A 19,969-nucleotide genomic window follows, 5' to 3' on the forward strand; every position below is an offset into this window, starting at 1 on the left:
AGTGTAAACGCCTATTATTATAATCTTTTATTCAGATAATTCAATTATAGCTCATAATACAAAGCCAAATTCATTTAACAAGTACAGCGTCTACACACTCTGATGCAGTCGGGGATGTTGTGCACATTTACACAAGTTGCTTTGTGACCCGCCAAAAAAAAGAAGACACGGAAAAGAAAAAGCAAAACAAGCGCATTAATAACAATGTAAGAAGTCAGAAGTTAGATTTAGATGAAGTTAGGTCAGAGCTTTGTAGCAGTAGATGATACTGTACATGCTACACTTTAGCCTCAGGTGTGCCTAAAGTACTATATGAACTTATTGTTTAACCCCTCACCTCTGAAGCAGGTCATTATTAGGTGCCGGTATCCGCTAAGAAAATCCAAATTGCGCACGCCTCACATTCTTACATCAAATCAGACGAAGGAACCAACCAGGAGATGACATCACAACAAAACGAATACCTCAATACAACTATGAATACTCTGATAGAAATAAAAGTCCTGCATTTAGAATGTTACTAATTAAAAGAACCAAAGTATTAGCAATTATTTGATGATTATATTTCCTATTATTAATCTGAATCTTCTAAAGCTATCACACAAATGTAATGTAATACAATATGTACCACCTTTTATAAGTGGAATAGAAATAAATAATAAAATAATAATAAAGTAGCAGGAAATAGAATTTAAGAAAAATAAACTCGAGTGAATAAACTTAGTTACGTTCCAGCACTGGTCAGCATACATTCAACCATAACACGTGGAACTGGTTGTGTGGTAAAAAGCTAAATCTGACGTGTTGTTATCCGGGTTTCATAAAAAAAAAAAAGGTTCAATCTTTAGCTAGCTTGTTGCATCACAGACAGAAGAAACATCCTAAAGGTACTTCCTGGTTCTGTAGACACAAACTACTAAAGCTACTTTTCAAAGAGTAAATGCGACTTCATATGGTTTCCCGCTGAATGGGAGCATCGCTACTTTCAAAAGATACATTGTTTGGGGTTAATACACTTTAAAGATCATTAGAATACATGTAGTTTGGTGCCCAACAAACAGCTACATTCTACTTTCATCATCTTCAACCTATGTTCATTAACATCATGTTGTGTCGGGAGTCTCTCAGTGAAGAGCATCGCTACCTGATGGGGAGGGGGGGGGGGGTGTTCAGGAGATTGGCCTCTTGGTTATGTCCTGCTCTGCCAGGTAGTAGTTCAGGTATCCTCCCAGAGCGCCCACCGCCACCGCCGTCATGTGGCTGGAGCAGCCGTCTGAGGAGTCACAAAGTCAAGCAATGAGTGAGGGAACAAGTTATCATTATTATTTTTATAAAAATGAAGAGAAGAGCCAGAAACAGGAAATGGTAACGCAAAGATACCATAAGTCGATTCTGCAACTTTCATTTGCATTCAAACTGTTTATGAAAGTCAACACATAACAGCAGTAAAATGTCTTCAGATTTTAAACCAAAAAGGTGCTGATAATACTTTGTTTTAAGGAGTGAGGTCAGTCCCACTGTATTCGGCAGAAAGTTAGCTTTGATTAGTTATTTTTCTTCAACTTTCACAGCTCAAATTGCAATCATTTCCTATCGATTAGACTTTAATGTAACATGCGAGTACCTGGAAGTATCTTCTCCCTCCTCTTCACTCTCCGGTGAGGCTGCAGCTGCTCCAGCAGCTCGTCTCCGATGATCTGAGACATGATGCTCTCTGAGAAACAGCAGGTAACATCTCTCAAGTAATAATACTATCTCTCCATTTACTAATATGTTTAACCTCCACTAGACAGGACGGATACTTAGTATAACATTAAGGGAATAATTCAACCCCAAAATCATTTTATATACAACATTAACCCCATGTAACCTTGGATTCTTTAAAAAAAACTAAGAAAAGTTTTTAATTGAAAAATAAAAGGGAGTGGCGTTTAACAACAGCACAACTACCGTACATGAAAACTCTCATACTACTAGTGCAGTATAATACAAGTCCCATTTATCCAGTCAATGCTTAATACTTCACTAACACATTGGATTTTTAACAAAAACTGCCCTTAAAATTGCGTATAAACAGTACTCGAACAATAGACTAGAGTAGAGTAGATTATTCGTGTGCAGTATTCCTTTTACTGAAGAGATTAAGCTTTAACATGTACTTTGACAGTACCTGGAGATAATGAGATATTTTCAATTCAGTTGCATTTTAAAACTTTCTTTTTAAACACGTACTGTCTCTCCCGAAGCAGCCCGCTTCCTCGTCCTGCAGCCGGAGGATGTGCTGCAGCCAATCAGCTTTGTAGAAGTCGGAGAAACCAGACAATCCACAAATCAGGACTGTTGAAGAAGAGCAGAGGAACTCAAGATAGTCCAAACTATATAATAGGCCTATGTAAAATATACACATGATATAATACACACTACATGCAAACTTTTTCATCCTAATGTCCAAAATACTGACATACTGTTAACCTATTTGATATACATTGTAATAGATGGTGTACTGTATTGGATCTTGAGTTAAGGCAAACACGTGTTTTGTGAGGTCGAACTGTCCGTTGACCTTTGAGCAGCAACATATAATCTGTTCATCCTAGTCTAAATTTACATTTGGCTGAATTTGAAGAACATCCCTCAAGGCTTCCCGAAGATGGCGCGTTCACACGAATGTGACAAAAAGAATGAAGAAGAATTTGAAATAATATACTCACTATTTTCAATGAAGATGTCGACCGTCTGCTCGGTGATCCCGTCCCTAAAGATGTCCTGGTTGGCCTTCATCATGTTGGAGCAGTAGAGCTTCTGGTAGCTGGCCTCCGTCATGTTGGCGCGGGACTCTCTGGTGTCTCCTTTCAGCAGGTTAGTGCAGCCTCTCTGAGACCCACGCACACAGCAGGTTATTCATAGTGATACTAAATTATTCATGTTTTTATTTCAGCTTCTGCTCAGAACTTAGTGCATTTGGAGCTGAAGGTTACCGATGATTTTGAGTGATAGAGATATTTCGATAGTTTAACTTCTCACCATTTTCCCGATCATGAAGTAGAGCAGCTGGTGGGACAGAGAGTAGTGCGGACAGCCGAAACGTGTCATGGTGTCCCGGCAGGGTTTGGTGACGATGCAGGGCGTCCCGTTCATCTTCCTGCTCACACACACACACACCAAGGTCTGCCCAAAATGTCATCACTTCATCATTTTATCCTATTTTCTAACCGTGTCAAATTAGCATAATTAGCGTTTGAATTCTTGTTCGTGTCTGTGGGGTTAGTGACCTTTGACCCACAACTTTTAATCAATTATTTCTTGAGTCCAACTGGATGTTTGTGCCAAATTTGAAGAAAGGCATATTGTATGTTGGAGAAACCGGGGATTATATTTATTATCACCAACGCTGTTGCTGTTTTGCATAGGATACTAAATATGTTTAAATCTTTTAGACCGAGGTTTACAAACACAGATACTTTTTGTTTCAGGAAGACAGGTTTTAAACCTCATTCTGTCGAGGTCACATCACTTTTTCTGATATGTCTGTCTGTGTAATGAAGTCGTGCCCTGTTGTGTTTTCCTCTCTGACAATAAGTGTACGTACCAGGTTCCCAGCAGCAGCGTCAGACATTTGTCGCTGAGCTGCTCGTCGTAGCACTCGGTGCTCAGGATGGAGGAATACACCAGGCTGGTGTCCGTGGACTGCCACTCCTGAGGGATCAGATAGAAGCTCGACGACAGCAGGGGCTCAAACTCTGCAGCACACAAACAAAGGTATTTACCATCAGACCGTTTATTAATGAAGAAATACAATTGTATGTTCTATTTCTACGACATTATATATGTGCTCTGTAAATCACACATCCTGTGCTCTCCTTTGAGAAAATGTCAGTACCTACAGTAAGAGGTAAACATTCATTTTGTAGGATTTTTATGTTTGTAAATTACTTATTCTTATTTATTTTTCTTAATTCATAAAAAATACACTAATATTGAGGGAATTGTTCCTTATTATGCATTAGTCTATGTCAAATGTACCATGAAAACTGTAACATGTTATTATTTATTTTCTTTACTTATTTTTAGATTTATCACGATCAAAATATGCTTAAAGACATTTACGACCCAATTTTTTGTTTACATGTTTAATCTCTAAAATGTAACGTTGAGTAAAAGGGTTTGTTTTTCTGTTCAAACATCACACCACGGGGCTCCTGGGTAATGGAGTCTTGCTCACCTCTGTAGTACTTGGGGTCGTTCTGCTCCAGGGCGGTGACGGCCTTCTCGAAGCTCCGGTCCAAACGTTTGACCAGAACCACCGTGGAGGTCCTCTGGGCCCAGCTGACCGGGTCGCTGTGGGGCCACGTCCGCACCGCCTCCTTCAGCTCAGCTGGGACACAGTCAGCAGCAGAGGAAATCTTTATACAATAATAATATTTGCAACCTTTCCTTTTGTATTCTGACTGGCACATCTCTGCACATGTCCTTCCCTCTTTCACACTGTTGTAATACACCTTTCTTACTTAAGTCAAAAAGCAGCAGCATTTATTCTGCTGGTATCTGATACTGACTTTTATAGTTGATCAAAATGTGAAAGAAGGAACATCGACATATTGAATTTCCAAAAACACAACATCAAAAGATTGGATTCCTTACTTTTAACAGCAGTAGAAATTAATTTGTTACGGACACAAACAAGGATGATATCGTAAAAAAGACAATATATACAAAAATACATTAAAATAAGATTTTAAAAAAGCAGCTACCTGCATCCACATGCAAACTGTAGCGCTTGCTTCACATTTTAAATAACATAAAAATGACCTAAAAACTTCCCATTATATGAAGCGCATGCAAACCACTGAATAGTTTGGTAGTTTAATCTCTTATAGCCTACTTTTATTTGACTAATGACAAAGCTATAATATTTAATTATCCGCATGAATTACTTATCTGTCGAATATTTACACAACTTTGGCATTATTAATCTATGTTTATATAAATATGTTTATTTTATTCACAAAAATTATCCATTGACTTAATTTATAAAGTAACTAAAGCAAGCAGATGAAAGTAACTAAATAAAGAAGATAAATGTAGTACAATATTTCAATCTGAGTTGTAGTCGAGTAAAGCATGCAGCATAGAAATACCCAAGTAATGTAGGCCTACAAGTACCTCACAATTGCACTTAAGTACAGTAGGCCTATTGTATAAATATATTTAGTTACATTTTACCACTGCCCTTGACCAACACAGATTTTTCCAGATGTTTACTGCAGCTGAGTGGACACACGCACGCGCACACGCGCGCACACGCGCGCACACACACACACACACACACACACACACACACACACACACACACACACACACACACACACACACACACACACACACACACACAGGAGGCTCTGTTTTTGGTTCTCACCCTGCAGCATGAGGAACCCGACCACTCCGTCCAGGTTGATGTGCTCGTGTTGACTCTCCAGGAAGGCGGCTCCCCGGGAGAGGCTGCCCAAGATGTCATCGATCACCTCGGCCTGCGACCCTCCGCACACTGCGGCAAACAGAGCCAGCACTGCGGCCAGTTGATGCCCCGCAGCCTGCATGTTCTCAGTCAGACTGTGTGGAGGCTCCGGGACGGTAAATAGGGAGGAGAGACGAGGAGGGGAGGGGATGGGAGAGGAGGGATGACAGGCTGTCTCTTTTCTCAAACGGGATGGGAAGGAGAGGATGCCGTGACGTAATTGCGAAAACAAACTCGACTTTATACTCTATGGTACGCTTTACTTCCATAAAGTAAAATAATAAAAGTTATCCCCCAAGTTCACTATAATTTGATATGGGTTTAAGGAATATGTTAAGAACAACATTTAAATACCTAAAGAAGACGTGATAAAAGTGTCAGATTGCATGATGAAATCTTTAAAGAAGAATAACGTTTCTAATATTGTTTCTAATTTGGTATTTGTGAAGTTTAACTACCTAATGTTGTATTGTACATGAATGCACCATACACTCTGCTGCCCCTTTAAATATAAAGCTCCTCCTCCTGCGCTGAGCCACGTCATAACAAACAAACATGGCGACCCCCGGCACCTGCACAACTTTTCTCGCTCTGTTTGCGCTCATTTCTGCGCTTTTAATTGGGTTTTATGGTACCGGTTCGGGTGTAACATGGCCGGTTGTGTTTCTGACGGCTGTTACCGGGCTGGGGTCGCTGTGGCTGCGGCGGAGGGACGGCGGGACTGAGCGGCGTGTGTGTGTTCTGGTGCTGGGGGATTTGGGTCGCAGCCCCCGGATGCAGTATCACGCTCTGTCCCTCAGCAAACACGGGTATAATGTTACTTTTGTCGGGTTTTTAGGTAAGTTACAAACACGGATATGATATGACTTTTGTAGGGTTTATTAGATGAAAAATAAACGTTCATGTTGTCATTCATAAATTCCTCTGTTTCCCAAAACGTCCCCTGATGCTGTCAACAACTGTGGAGTGTGTAACTAAGGGATTTAAGTAACTGTTTATACACCATTGTATGTAATGTAGTAAAGACATATGCTATACATATGCATAACTGTTGCGAACCCAATCCCATAATTTAACTTCTTACAATAGTGTAGTACAGCATTATACTGTATTGCAAATGTTTTAATGCAAGCCTTTAAGTTTCAAATAAATGTTCAGTATAATACAATATGTTTTCTCTGTGATGTAGTGTAATGCTACTTTATACTTATGTAAATACCCAAAAAGGTAAATACTCAAGTACTAAAAAAAAGTGTCAAAATTACAATTCTTCACAAGTTGAGTAGTGCAACAAAAGTTATTTAATGCAGAAGACCACAAAAAACTGTAAGTGTTTTATTTTCAGATTTTTAAATGTATTTTACATTTTAGATACCAAACCTCATCAGGAAGTGTTGAGAGAGGAAAAGATAACGCTGGTGCCAATAGCAGAGGTTAAAGGAGTATGCGGTAAACATTTTATTTCAGAAGTAATGAAAAATTCCCAGAAATGTTATAATGTTTTTTACACAAGTGCTTTGTTGCTTTTTTTCTAGTGGGACCAACAATCCTGACGTATGTGACGAAGGTGATCCTCCAGTGTCTGCAGCTGCTTTATGTGCTGCTGAGGATGGAAACACAGTCTCATATATTAATGCAGGTACGAGAACATTTTTGGAATAAATTCTATTCTATTGATGGATATACTGCATTTAAAAGATAACCACACAGGTACGCTTTAAAGGAATGTCGGCCTATGCTAGTAATGACTGTGATTGTGTCCCAGAATCCCCCGGGGCTGCCTGGCATCGCGGTGGCGTGGCTCGTGTGCGTCCTGCGTGGCAGCAGGTTCGTCATCGACTGGCACAACTACGGCTACACCATCATGGCTCTGAGCCACGGGGACACACACCCTGTGGTGAGGCTCGCAAAGTGGTGAGTGTGTGAGCCCGGGGGTTGTTTTACTTTATGATATGCAAAATAATAGCTCACATCTTAGAAGCTGATAAGAAAATGCTGCAGATCCATTTATTAGTCATGCCTGTTTATAATGACATCCCTGACATCCTGGTGTGCATATATTCTAAAAATGTTTGTTTTTATTCTTCCAGGTACGAGCACTTTTTCGGCCCGCTGGCCTCTCGTAACCTGTGTGTCACCAATGCAATGAAGGATGACCTGCAGAAAAACTGGGGCATCAAGTATGTCATTTTTACACACACACACTCACACACTTTTCCCCTGCTTCCGGTTTAGCCTTGCTTATGCCACCGATATGCCATCTGGGAGGTTATTGTTAGTTTCCAGCTTCTCGATATCATTGACTATGGCAATCAGGAAGTTGCGACTTAAAGCTGTGGTACTGTATACATGACTTGGCACAATTAAAACAAAGTTCCGGTAAAAAGAAACACATATGGACAATAAAGTCAGCCAAAGCCTGCCATCAAAGTTATTAATTGCAAACTAAGTGATGTAATAATAAAACATTTGGACTGTTTGCAGGGCGACCACTCTGTACGACTGTCCGCCCTCCATCTTCAGAGAGACTCCTCTGAAGCTGCAGCACGGGCTCTTCATGAGACTCGCCAACACGTATCCTCAGTTCCAGAGCAGAGGGTGAGGAACTCTACTGCGGCTTTTCATATCTGTTAAAGCTCCTCTCCAACTTGACAAAGAAACACGCACATCTGGTTTTGATCTTCAGTGTTGATGGGTACATTCAGCATTCATTCCAAATGAAAAGATTTGCAGTTGTCCCGATATTGATTGCTGATCTTTTTCAACTCTTTTCCAAGGCATGTGAATTGGCGAAGTGAATATATAATAAATATAATCAACAAGGATTTGGTCAACTGTTATAATGTAATAACATATAAAATTAGTAATATTACGTATTGCGCCGAGGCTTCGGAGCGTGTGTCGAGTAATCCCCGAAGCTTTTTGTGAAGCATGTATCGAGGCTTGTATCGTTTTGGGCCAGTGACGTCATCGATGACAAACAAAGCCTCGCTGCCTGTCGACACCACGTGACTGCTTCAGGAAGTGCTTTAGATCGGTTGAACCACAACGCTCATAATACCCATGGATGTATAATAAGAACCACATTACCCCTCCTGTACCCGGCGGGCCCGGTGACACGATGGAATTAAGAGAGATCAGACCCTCACTTATATAGAGGTCGCAACATGTCATAAGTATAAATGAATAAAAGCATAAATAAATGTAGGAATAAAAACATGAATAAATAAATAGGATCCAGTTTTTTCAGATAGATTCAGTGTGTGTGCTGTGGCTCAGCTGGAAAGCAGTTGACTCACAACCGCAGGGTCCCTGGTTCAACGACTAGTCAATGCGTCTTTTTTTATTTATAAAAGCTACAGCTAAATGAGATAATGTAGTTAATAAATGTATTCTTTGATATGGTTTAGCCTCTCAGGCTACAACATGGTTAAGTTTACAAATACTATTAAGGAATACAAATCCCTCTTTGCAATGTTTACCAGCCTCCTTAGGCTTTTCAATCACAATCATTAAACTGGAATAAATACAATATTGTTAACATGAAAATATGATTTAATGTTGGTTGTTTAGAGTTATTCTAAGGCTTTACTCATTGGGAACTCGGTATGAGATAGAGCACACTGTTGAGATGTCCAATCTGCCTGTTGTACACACTTTGACCAGCAGGGGTTTGTGTTCAAATGAAGCCCATGATGAAGCCTCATGAGATGAACCCTTTTGAGAACCAATTGGCTGGAAAGCTTCAAAGCTTCCTAAGGCTTCATCTCGCCATCACTAGATACAACATACTATTACAATTATTTCCTCAAAGCCACCAGACTCCATTGACATTAACCTCAGCTATCAAATGATGACATACTCACACCATTTTATGTAGCAAATTGAAATACTCAAATACAAGTATGTCGAAATAATACTTTACTTGTCACATTCCTCCTCTGTTTCTCCAGGTGTGAGGAGGATAAGCAGGTGGAGCGGTCGGTGTTCTCAGAGTGTGATCTCTGTGAGGAGGCGGTGACGCTGAGGGCGGAGCGGCCGGCGCTGCTGCTGAGCAGCACCAGCTGGACCGGTGAGAGGAGGAGACGCGGGGAGCATTTACTGACTACACATATTCAATATGCTTGTTTTGTATTATTAAGATGTGCTACAAGTAGATAATAATAATAATACATTTGATTTATATAGCGCTTTTCCTGGTGCTCAAAGCGCTTAAGATGGATACTTTTAGTTTGGGATTTCTTTTTCCTTATATGATATATGATATAGGATTTGTTTTTTTTGTAGATTTAGATTACATGATGTTAGCAGATACATTACGTCAGCAGATACATTACGTCAGCAGATACATTACGTCAGCAGATACATTACGTCAGCAGATATTAGCAAGATGTCATTTTTGACACTCAAAGCTCCCTTTGAGTTAGAATGAAGCAAATATATGTCGTCATATTTCACTGCGATTATATTTTAGTTTGTCAAATAATTATCATAAATGATTAGGCAAATGTGACAAGCTTTTAAGTGGGTTACTTTTGGCTTTGGGGATTTTTTATTTCATAATTTGTTGATATCTTTTTAATTTACTGCTGTGAATACATTTGTTTTAACGTTGTTTTAGTTTCTGTTTGAACTCTTTAGATGAAATCAGATTTGACTGCTTCTATCTTTAAATGGCTCTTCTCTCCACAGAGGACGAAGACTTCTCTGTCCTACTGAAGGCTCTTGAAGGTGTGAAAGCATATTTCTACAGTGTGTAGTTATTACTTCTACATAAGTAAAGGATTTTAATTCTTCCACCGCTTGCAGTCAATCGAATTAATATCAGTTGCATTCTGTATTCTGGGTTGAGATGGTCCAAATATGTTTTATACATTTCTAACATTCTTAAAACTTGACTGTGCTTGAAATAGAATTGTTTGAGTTTCACAGTCCCTCACCGCTGTGTTTTTTCCCCACAGATTATGAAGGTTTTATAAAAGCAGGAGCTTCGTTGCCGTCTTTAGTCTGTGTGATCACAGGTAACTCTTTGCACTGCACGGTTACACCAAAGCTCTGATTTCAAAAGGTTTCATTTGTGTGTGTGTGTGTGTGTGTGTGTGTGTGTGTGTGTGTGTGTGTGTGTGTGTGTGTGTGTGTGTGTGTGTGTGTGTGTGTGTGTGTGTGTGTGTGTGTGTGTGTGTGTGTGTGTGTGTGTGTGTGTGTGTGTGTGTGTGTGTGTGTGTGTGTGTGTGTGTGTGTGTGTGTGTGTGTGTGTGTGTGTGTGTGTGTGTGTGTGTGTGTGTGTGTGTGTGTGTGTGTGTGTGTGTGTGTGTGTGTGTGCAGGTAAAGGTCCTCAGAAGGAGTACTACAGGAAGCTGATTGACTCTCTGCAGTTGGAGCATGTGCAGATCTGCACGCCGTGGCTGGAGGCCGAAGACTATCCTGTGTTACTGGGTGAGACATAAATACGTTACGATTATCTTAAGACAATTCAACACATTGAGCTCATGTTGGAAGAAGCAATGGGCTCACACTAACCTGAGGTTTCGGTAAAACGTTTTCTTTTAAAGTCTGAGCAATTAATAATAATCAAAACATACAGTCAAAGGCAGGTGGGAAAATAAAGGGACATGGATTACTGTGTCATAAAATAACTCTTACCATACATGTAAAACATTTGTTTAAGGCCTGTCGGAAGACTATGAACGATTTGTGTCAAAGAAAAATTACAATAACAAAAACACTGAAATGATTTAGTTTTTAGTGATGTCATCTGTAAAACTGAAATGTGTGTTGGTATCAAAGCTATCGAAGCAAATCTGTCAAACATCTGATAACTGAAACATACTGAAGTAACTCAAATGAAAACGTGTTACAAACTTAAAGCATGTGGGGAAATGTCTGCAAGTTACTCACATGGCTGCCTCAAACTGGTAAGAAAACAGAGGGAATTATAATTGTGTGTGTGTGTGTGTGTCTCTCTCTCTCTCTCTCTCTCTCTCTCTCTCTCTCTCTCTCTCTCTCTCTCTCTCTCTCTCTCTCTCTCTCTCTCTCTCTCTCTCTCTCTCTCTCTCTCTCTCTCTCTCTCTCCCTCCTTCCTTCCTATCAGGCTCAGCAGATCTGGGTGTGTGTCTCCACAAGTCCTCCAGCGGTCTGGACCTCCCCATGAAGGTGGTGGACATGTTCGGCTGCTGCCTGCCCGTCTGCGCCATCCACTTCCACTGGTGAGTCTGCTTTCACTTTACACACTGATACAATAACAATAACAAAGGTACTAGGTATCAGCAAGAACTATGGAGGGGTGGGTCACTGAGAGCTGACGTGACTCCTCTCTTCCCTCAGTTTACACGAGCTGGTGAAGCACGAGGAGAACGGGCTGATCTTCAGAGACGCTCAGGAGCTCGCTGAGCAGCTCAAGGTGAGACTCATGCATGTTTCCAGAATACAGACAAAAACCAGATAAAGAACGTTCAGAATACTTGAATTCATGGGTTCGTTTCTGTCCACAATTTTAATTTGTATCGACAAGTTCTCAACACTACCGAGTACTGAGCTAAATCAGTACACAAGTTTGACACATGTTCACGGTGGTTAAATCACTTTTTAACACCTTTAGCAAAGATTACAGCTTATCACAATTACTTTGTACAATTACTAGTTTAAATGTATTTTCACCTTTTTAGAGAAACTCCCCCTAAAACCAGTAATTCATATATATTTATATTATTTCTCCACTGTAACCGAGGCGAATCAGAACTATACCAGTCCTGATCAAAACTGCAGCATATAATACATTTAGATGAAAAGAACACTTAAAGCTAAGGGAAGTCTGATATGATCAAGAACATTGAATTGGATCCATTTTGATTTTGTTGTGCAGGAAACCAGGAAAATAGTATGTTTGTCTTATAGGGGTAACATGAGAAATTATTATCTTAATATGTTGGAAAAAAGTAAAAGGTTCCAAGCCAAGTCTCTATATGTTAATTTAAAGATATAATATGATCATGACTTTACACTGTGATGTAATCTGTACGATGTCCATGGAATACAAAATGGTGGTTTTAATTCAGGGGTAATTTCTTTTCTTTTGAGTCTCTATGATTGTCTGGATTTTGGACACACATGTTACCATACACTTATTAGAGAAGCTGAGGTTACACTTTCAATATGTTAATATGTAGATTAAGGATTTGAGCCAAATGCATTAAATCACCTAAAATGATATTTAAAAAACCGTTTGAACAAGCCATAAATGTTCTTAGTGAGGAACATGGCTTTTGAAATAAATCTGATCGTGTCTGTTTCAGTCTCTGCTCTCAGAGTTCCCCGGGTCAGGGGGCCAGCTGGGGGCCTTCAGGAGGACCCTGCGGCGCAGCAGGGGGCCAGGCTGGGACGAGAACTGGGACCAGAATGTCCTGCCTCTCCTCTCCGCTCCCTGAGGGACACCAGGAGGGACATTTAATGGACAATACTCATTTTTCAGACTAAAAACGCATCTAAATCTCACCTTTTCAATTCTGCCTCGTTACATTAAAGAGGAGGGAATGAGTCTGACTAACTTTAAAAAATGAGATGCAGCAGCAACACAGGTGAGATAAAGTACAACCGTTTGATTCCAGCTATTTTGTAGTACTTCAGAGCACTTGAATGTATAAAAAGGACACTTTGATACGATGTAAATTTGTAAATAAAATCTTTATTGTGCTACAGTCATCTGTACAGTTGGATCATTTCTATAGCAGAGCCTCTGCTGTAAGGGAACACGTGGCTGACGGCTCCCGTCATCACCCGATGGCTGATTCCTGCTCTTTCTGCCAAAAGAACACATTCAGTCAGAACACCTCATGGTATTAAGGACACGGCAATTAAAGCCCTCGTAAAATAAAAATCATTCGGATTTACCCACAAGAGATCTCAGTATATCTAAAAAATTAACAAATCAAATACCGTTCATAAGTCATGTAAATGAAATATAATTAAAGTCGTAAGCTGCCTGTGTTGCGCCTAGAAAACGGGAGATATCAATAATCATCTTTCGTACACAATACCATTTTTCCAAAGTATTTACATTTGCACAAAATACCTTTTTTTTTTAAATAATAAGTACAAAAGTCATTTTTAAATCTGAATTTGCAAAAGTTATTACAACAGCGTTTGAACCAACCGGTTTTTTAATCGTTTAAAATGTTAAACCTTTTTTACAAGACTTTGCATTTATAGTACATTTGACAATTATAGTTATGATCATTTGTAAATGCCCTTTTGAAATGCAAGACTGTTATTGCCTATTGAATTTCCCTCGCGTGCAGAATGTATATGCCTGTCGTCTTTGTGGTGTGTTCAAGTGCGATTCTTTAGCAAAGAAGCAGTAGACTTGAAGACTCTTCACTTTATTCTGGGCTCTATGTTAAGCACTTAAGCATTACACATTCTATCGATGTGTGTATGAATGTTGTATTACAAAGAAGGGAAAACGATCTGTAAAACCAGAAATATGCTGCTTCACATTAGACTGGAAAGAATATCATCAGTAAAATAAAAAGAACAGGTTCTCACCGAGCTGCGTCTTAAACCCGCTGTAGGTCTCTGGGTTTCTCACGGTGGAGCAGATGTAGATGTCAGGACTGGAGCAGCTGAGGATGGTGTTCAGCAGCTTCACCAGACTCTCTGCAACCTCCGGGTCGTACACCACATCTGCAAGGAGGGGGGGGGGGGGGAATCAAGTTTATTGCCAGGCACCTTTACACATACAAGGAATTTGCTTTGGTATCTGGTCGTGAACATAAACAATCGAAAAAAACAAGTTGCAAAGTAGGTAAAAAAAAAGAAGGAAATATATAAGTATAATAAAAAATAAGTATTTTTAAGAAATAATTTAGCATTAAAAAAGGATGCTAAAGACAAGTATTTACACCAAATTTGTATTTAACTACACAAATAACCGTAAAAGCTAAAATACAAAAAAACACTTAGCACAATGAGTAAATGGCAAACTAGTGTATTATATTCTAAAGTGGAGGGCTGTGCAGACGTGTGCAAAAGCATGAACACGGCTCACAGTATTAAAAAAGAACCAGGTGTTGTTCACATGATGAGAACATCTGCATGTAGGTTTCCTCTTTTTTAACGATTAACATTCCACCTCTGGACCCTGATCTCTGACCTGCAGCGATGACGGTGTCGGCTTCGATCCGAGCGACCTGCTCCTCCGTCGCCGTGCTCCAGTCCAGCTCCTGCACGGTGACGGGGGGGGGCTCCCTCTGCGCCACTGCATTGAGCCGCACGTTGTCTTCGAGCGTCTGCAGCACCCGGGGGTGACAGTCGCTGAACACGAACCGCTTCGGGCTGCAGGAGCGACAGATGGTGATGCCGGTCAGCCCCACCCCGCTGCCCAGCTCCAGCACCGTCCTGCAGAGAGAGAGGGGGGGGGGTTAACTGTGTGAGTATGCAGAGGGGGAAGAAGTACTCGCGTATTAAAGTAATACTAAAATGTAAAAATACTCAATTAAAAGTCCTACATTCAAAATGTAAGTATCAAGGTATTTAAATGTAGTTTAATACTCATTATGTGTAATAGCCTATTTCAGAATCACATATTAAGGCACTGGATTATGGTTATTGATTCATTAATGTGTCTATAACAGCTGTAAAGTTGGAGCTCATTTTAATTACTCTATATACTGCTGCTGAATATATTAACCTTTAATTAAATGTCAATGTTTATTTATTAGTTCATTTATATTTAGTTTAAGCTAATATATTGTATCTATAAAGTAACTAAAGCTGTCAAAGGAATGCAGTGGAGTAAAACATGTACAATATTGACTTCAGAAATGTAGTGGAAGAGAGGTATAAAGTCAAACTGCTCAGGTAATGTAGTACGAGTACCTCCAATTTGTGACATCAACTGCACGCCTTTCAAACGTTGATTTAGAATGAAAATGTCAACGTTATGAAAAGAGGATCAATCAGTCAAATAAATCGAATTCTGAGTCTTGCAGGATGCAGATCTTTTGACTACAATGATTTCTCTGTATATCTGAAGGTCTCCTGGCGCTGGGTACCTGCCGCTGAAGGCCTGCCGGTGCTCCAGAGCCCACTCAGTGAGGAAGAGAGCGGCCTCCCACGTCACCAGGCCCGTGGTCCCGTCTGAGATCAGAGCCACGCTCTCCCTCAGGCTGACCGAGTCCCCGCCGGGCTGCGGAGAGGACAACAACACTGGAATATCTGTCTGCAACTCAACTCTTGAATATCCTTTTTTTATTCCTTATTTAAAGATTGTATAATACAATTCAACAGATTTATCCCTGAAATGAGTATTTCAAAGATTAAATATGTTCTTTAAACCCACATAAATATCTTTAAACTTGAGGTCTTGGAACGTTAAAAAGCAAAAAGCCAAAGGAAGCTCTTAAAGTACCAGTAGGTAGCTCTTGTAGCACTCGCTGGTGTCTTCAGCTCCCACCACTTCAGCCAGAGCGTCGTACAGCTCGTCCAGAGGATCGCAGCCCGCCGCCTCCTGCTGCACAGACACACATTACTGTAGGGAGGAGTATAACACTGCATTACACTGCTTTACATTAGAAATAGGTGTTTGTCCCACGCTTTGTGATGGGTTATCTGCCAAGATGTATGTTGAATGGTAAGAATGTGGCTTGAAACTGGATCAAAAGTGTATTTTGACAGATTCTAGCAGAGAATCAGAATCAGGTTTATTACCAGGTAGGTTGACACGTGCGAGGAATTTCACTTGGTGTTGTGGTGCATACATAAAAGTAAAACAAAAATGTAAAAGACGGATACAAAACTGTTTTAAAAAAAACTATAATAACATTGAAAAATATAGTCAAATATAGTAGTATTTACATTGAAATACAATTGGAATAATGCTAATGCGTGCTCAAAGTGGATAGGACGCCACATAGGAGACTAGATGAAACTCACTGTTACACGGATAACAATTACACATTTCTCTAAAAAACATTAGGATACGGTAAATAAACTGTACAAGATATAAATAACAAGTATAGTTATTTTTCACATTCTAATGCTAACATGTTACATAGTTCACTTCTTAAACAAACTAATCGATAATAATAGATAAGTCCCAAATATCATTATTATCTCCTGGAGAGTTAGAAGACATTATAAGAAACTAAAGAAACTATAATATGAGGGAAAATTGAAGTAACTTGAAAGTTTGAAGTGAAAGTTTGATACAGCGTATTTTTGGTATATTCATCTTAATGTCCCCTGATATATAAGAAGTGTGTTTTTATATATTCATGTGTGTATGCATTGCAGGAGCCATAAGGCTGTATAATAACTGCTCAATTATACTGGTGTTTATGTTTTATATTGATTTCTCTGTTTTATTCTTTCATAAATGTGAGGACTAAAATTGCTCCAAACAGTGTGGGGTGCAGTTGTGCAGGACAGGATGGGGGAGGGGAGCAGAGAGGGAAGTCGGAAGAATCTGTGTGTGTGAAAGCAACAGAATGAGACAGCGAACACCAGATGTGGTTGTTTTGCTTCAAACTAAGGGACGGTTTCCGGAGACGCCATCTTTTTACATCTCCCAATGAGATAACCTGACTCAGCTCCTCCCGTTTTGTTTTTGGCATGTAAGCCTGTTCTGTCTTTGGTTCGTTCTCTTTCCTCCTGCCGTCAAGACTGATGATGTTCTCCCGGCATTTGGACCAGAGCAGGGGGTGGGCCTACCCCTTTGAGAAGTGTATTTGTATTATTACCGTTTATCGTTAAACCAGATTATTGTTTAACCCTGTATCTGGTGCTTTGAATTCCTCCCTTTATGATTTTACAAGATGCTCACCAAACGAACACGCGGAGCCGAGGTGGGTTTTAAAACCACTCGACTCCAACAAATAGCATTATCAACAGATGTATATAAATATATTTTCTATGAGGGACAGACGGATGGAAACCAACCCGTTTGATGAGCTGAGAGAGAAACAGCTTCCTGTATTTGGCTGACGGAGGAAACTTCCGGCACAAAGAGTGAAGGCATGTCTGCGGGAAACACAAAGGACACATATTAGTTTATTCAATTGATAACTGTTTTATGTTTAGAAGACTTTGGCAGGATTGAGTGCAGCCGCACTTACCTGTTTCAGGATGTCTGAAATCAGCTCTGACGATTTGTTGCTTTCCAGATCTTTTTCTACAAACTGGAAAGTAGATATTATTAGTTGGAAATAATAAAATGGTTTGAAGCCTTTAATGAGCTGTACATGCTCACATGTTTGTATTAGTACAGTCTCGCAGGTTACTACCTTTTTGATTTGTACACTTTAATGCATTTTTGGAAAATGAATTGATTGCTATTTTCTACATTACACTGGTATTGCACTGTTATCAGACCCATTTAAATCAATGTAACACCAATACTACATTGTTATTACACTGTTTCCCTATTATACTGTTTTTCATCAATATATTATAGGTCTCAGATATATACAAAACATGCCTCTGAAGTGTTTGGCTCGAAACACCAAACAGATCATTGTAGCATTACCCATAATCCCCTCTGTTTCAGCCCTGTTTCCAAAGTGCTGATTCTGTCTTTTACTTTAGATGAAAAATAAGGAGCCCCTCCCCACGCCGATATTTGATAAAAAAAAAAAATCAATGGTGCTCTAGGAGGAGATTCAGGTGACAAGGTTGGGGGGGGGGGGGTACCTTGGTTGGTGAATGGCTAATGGTTGCACAAGCCATCAAATCGTTATGACATCATAAAGTGTCCAAAATCTGATCAGCTCATTTTCAGTTTTTATAGAAATGGATCAGGACAACAAGAGAGAGAATCTTTTTTCCTGAAACTTTCAGAGTGATAGGTGAATAGGTGACCTTTAAACCATTTTACATATGGATACATTCTGTCAAATGACTGTAACCCCCTAGATACAGAAATCAACATTGCGATTGAGACTTTAAATATATGTATGCTTTATTTTACAAGAATCATTTGTATTTTTAATATGTTTTTCATTCTAACTTGGATATAACTTATTTTACTTTATATTAATTATTTTTCATTATTTTCAAGTACAGTCTTATACCAACCACCATTTTACTGAAGAAATGCATGTGAGGAAAGCTTATGGATTTGATTGAAACACTTAATTCAACCTTTATTAAACCACTCTTATTTTTAAAAGGTCAATATTGGGTCTACTGTTATTTCAGTATTAGCAAACTGAACTGCAGTGAATTGAAGAAGGTTCAGATTAATTGTCACATTTCGTCCTGCTGGTGGATCATATGTGTGCCGAAATATGCAATAATATTTCTTATAAAATCAGTCTTTTTTAGGCACTGAATATATTTTCTGCTGAGCATAATATCACGAATATATAAATATTTGAGTGGACTTTGGCTGAGCGCTCACTCTGCATGATGAATGGAGACGGGATAATAGCAATGCTAGCACGAAGCCATACTCACAGTCCAGGGAAATGAAAGTAGACGACTCATGGCGAAAAAAGGAGCCTGGAAGTCCTGCGAAATGTCCATCTTAATGACTGTTTTCCTGGGGTTTGTACTACTTAGACCGGACAGTTCCTCATACCCTGGACATGTGTTGGTCCTGGTCACAACGTCAGGTCCTAGGTCTTGTTCCTAACCGGTTTTCCATCACCTCCGTGAAAAACGTTATAGCCTTAAGGAAATATATGAGAGTTAATTAATCAGGACTATATAAAAGAGAACCGCTATGCTCAGAGAATCCGACTGAACTTTGTTATTAATCAATGGGCAACGTCATTAAGATGCGACAGCGGGTTTAGTGCATCTGCGTCTTCCGTGGGGAAACTACAATTTACCGTAAAGCGGACTACGATAAACGCATCCACATACTTTAAGCCGTGTCCAATTATCGTGTTGTTTTATGCGGGCTTTCTCAACGTGAACATTAAAACAACATATTCTTTATTACTAAGGTTTGAATTTACGGAAGAGAATTAGAGCCACACGAGACCTTTGTTATGATGTGACCAAAGGTACAAACAATTTAGCCTAATCTCAGAATTCTGAAAAAAGGCAGAATTCCCCAAAAACATTTTTCATGTGGCCTTAAACTTTTTCCGTAGGAATTGGTATTAAAAAAATGATCACCGTCCCTCCCCCTGCTGTCCACACGTATGTATCCATTAGATCCAAATGAGTATGCCTATGATTGATTGTAAGAACATAATATAACATTTGATGCAATATATGCTACCCACCCCCCGGCAATATTTGTGTTAATTATAGTCTGTTGGACACTTTCTGTGCGCTCTTTTTTGTTGTTGCTGAGTCATTCCAGTGGAGATAAAGCTCTTTACAGTTGGGCCAACTCCTCATTCACAGCAGCACCCAAACTGTTACTGGTGAGTAGAGTGTTTGACAATAAACTACTATTTTATAGTTAGGTTGTATGTTATATGTTTTCCTTAGAAATAAAGAACATAA

The 19,969-nt window shown here is 39.6% G+C and overlaps 3 protein-coding genes across 5 annotated transcripts; 1 reads left to right on the plus strand and 2 right to left on the minus strand.

Moving 5' to 3' along the window:
* Positions 1–14: 14 nt before the first annotated feature.
* Positions 15–5,597, minus strand: c8h16orf89 (chromosome 8 C16orf89 homolog). Its single transcript, XM_034088924.2, has 8 exons — positions 5,417–5,597; positions 4,223–4,375; positions 3,590–3,740; positions 3,025–3,142; positions 2,712–2,874; positions 2,233–2,337; positions 1,625–1,714; positions 15–1,273 (listed from the first exon to the last, which is right to left on the minus strand). The coding sequence occupies exons 1-8, from the start codon at positions 5,595–5,597 to the stop codon at positions 1,170–1,172; spliced, it is 1,065 nt and encodes a 354-aa protein (XP_033944815.1). The 3' UTR covers positions 15–1,169.
* alg1 (ALG1 chitobiosyldiphosphodolichol beta-mannosyltransferase) lies at positions 5,565–13,213 on the plus strand. Of its 2 annotated transcripts, none has more exons than XM_034088923.2 (13): positions 5,565–5,631; positions 6,887–6,964; positions 7,051–7,154; positions 7,281–7,429; positions 7,606–7,695; positions 8,000–8,113; positions 9,469–9,587; positions 10,208–10,246; positions 10,477–10,536; positions 10,841–10,951; positions 11,607–11,721; positions 11,840–11,915; positions 12,808–13,213. In XM_034088923.2, exons 1-13 carry the CDS (start codon positions 5,580–5,582, stop codon positions 12,937–12,939), a joined length of 1,239 nt encoding a protein of 412 aa, XP_033944814.2. In that variant the 5' UTR covers positions 5,565–5,579; the 3' UTR covers positions 12,940–13,213. The 2 variants fall into 2 exon arrangements, with proteins under 2 accessions (XP_033944814.2, XP_033944813.2); XM_034088922.2 differs by lacking the exon at positions 5,565–5,631 and adding an exon at positions 6,070–6,353.
* Positions 13,177–19,334, minus strand: eef2kmt (eukaryotic elongation factor 2 lysine methyltransferase). Of its 2 annotated transcripts, none has more exons than XM_034088926.1 (8): positions 18,965–19,334; positions 17,626–17,688; positions 17,450–17,530; positions 15,921–16,019; positions 15,565–15,698; positions 14,664–14,908; positions 14,057–14,194; positions 13,177–13,311 (listed from the first exon to the last, which is right to left on the minus strand). In XM_034088926.1, the coding sequence occupies exons 1-8, from the start codon at positions 19,031–19,033 to the stop codon at positions 13,211–13,213; spliced, it is 930 nt and encodes a 309-aa protein (XP_033944817.1). In that variant the 5' UTR covers positions 19,034–19,334; the 3' UTR covers positions 13,177–13,210. The 2 variants fall into 2 exon arrangements, with proteins under 2 accessions (XP_033944817.1, XP_033944816.1); XM_034088925.1 differs by having other exon boundaries at positions 15,921–16,022; positions 18,965–19,333.
* Positions 19,335–19,969: the final 635 nt, after the last annotated feature.

This window comes from Pseudochaenichthys georgianus, chromosome 8 (genome assembly GCF_902827115.2).
Source record: "Pseudochaenichthys georgianus chromosome 8, fPseGeo1.2, whole genome shotgun sequence".
Classification (NCBI taxonomy): Eukaryota; Metazoa; Chordata; class Actinopteri; order Perciformes; family Channichthyidae; genus Pseudochaenichthys; species Pseudochaenichthys georgianus.

Excerpts from the sequence above, each read along its gene's own strand:
- alg1 (XM_034088922.2), top strand. The coding sequence starts at position 6,071 with ATGGCGACCCCCGGCACCTGCACAACTTTTCTCGCTCTGTTTGCGCTC. Across the intron at positions 6,965-7,050 it reads AGAGGTTAAAGGAGTATGCG|TGGGACCAACAATCCTGACG; the intron begins GTAAACATTTTA and ends CTTTTTTTCTAG. Across the intron at positions 10,952-11,606 it reads AGACTATCCTGTGTTACTGG|GCTCAGCAGATCTGGGTGTG; the intron begins GTGAGACATAAA and ends CCTTCCTATCAG.
- eef2kmt (XM_034088925.1), bottom strand. The coding sequence starts at position 19,033 with ATGGACATTTCGCAGGACTTCCAGGCTCCTTTTTTCGCCATGAGTCGT. Across the intron at positions 15,699-15,920 it reads GCTACAAGAGCTACCTACTG|CCCGGCGGGGACTCGGTCAG; the intron begins GTACTTTAAGAG and ends TCCTCTCCGCAG. Across the intron at positions 13,312-14,056 it reads CGGGTTTAAGACGCAGCTCG|AAAGAGCAGGAATCAGCCAT; the intron begins GTGAGAACCTGT and ends TTCTTTTGGCAG.
- c8h16orf89 (XM_034088924.2), bottom strand. The coding sequence starts at position 5,597 with ATGCAGGCTGCGGGGCATCAACTGGCCGCAGTGCTGGCTCTGTTTGCC. Across the intron at positions 2,875-3,024 it reads ACTTCATGATCGGGAAAATG|AGAGGCTGCACTAACCTGCT; the intron begins GTGAGAAGTTAA and ends CGTGGGTCTCAG. Across the intron at positions 1,715-2,232 it reads GGGCTGCTTCGGGAGAGACA|AGAGCATCATGTCTCAGATC; the intron begins GTACGTGTTTAA and ends GCTGTTTCTCAG.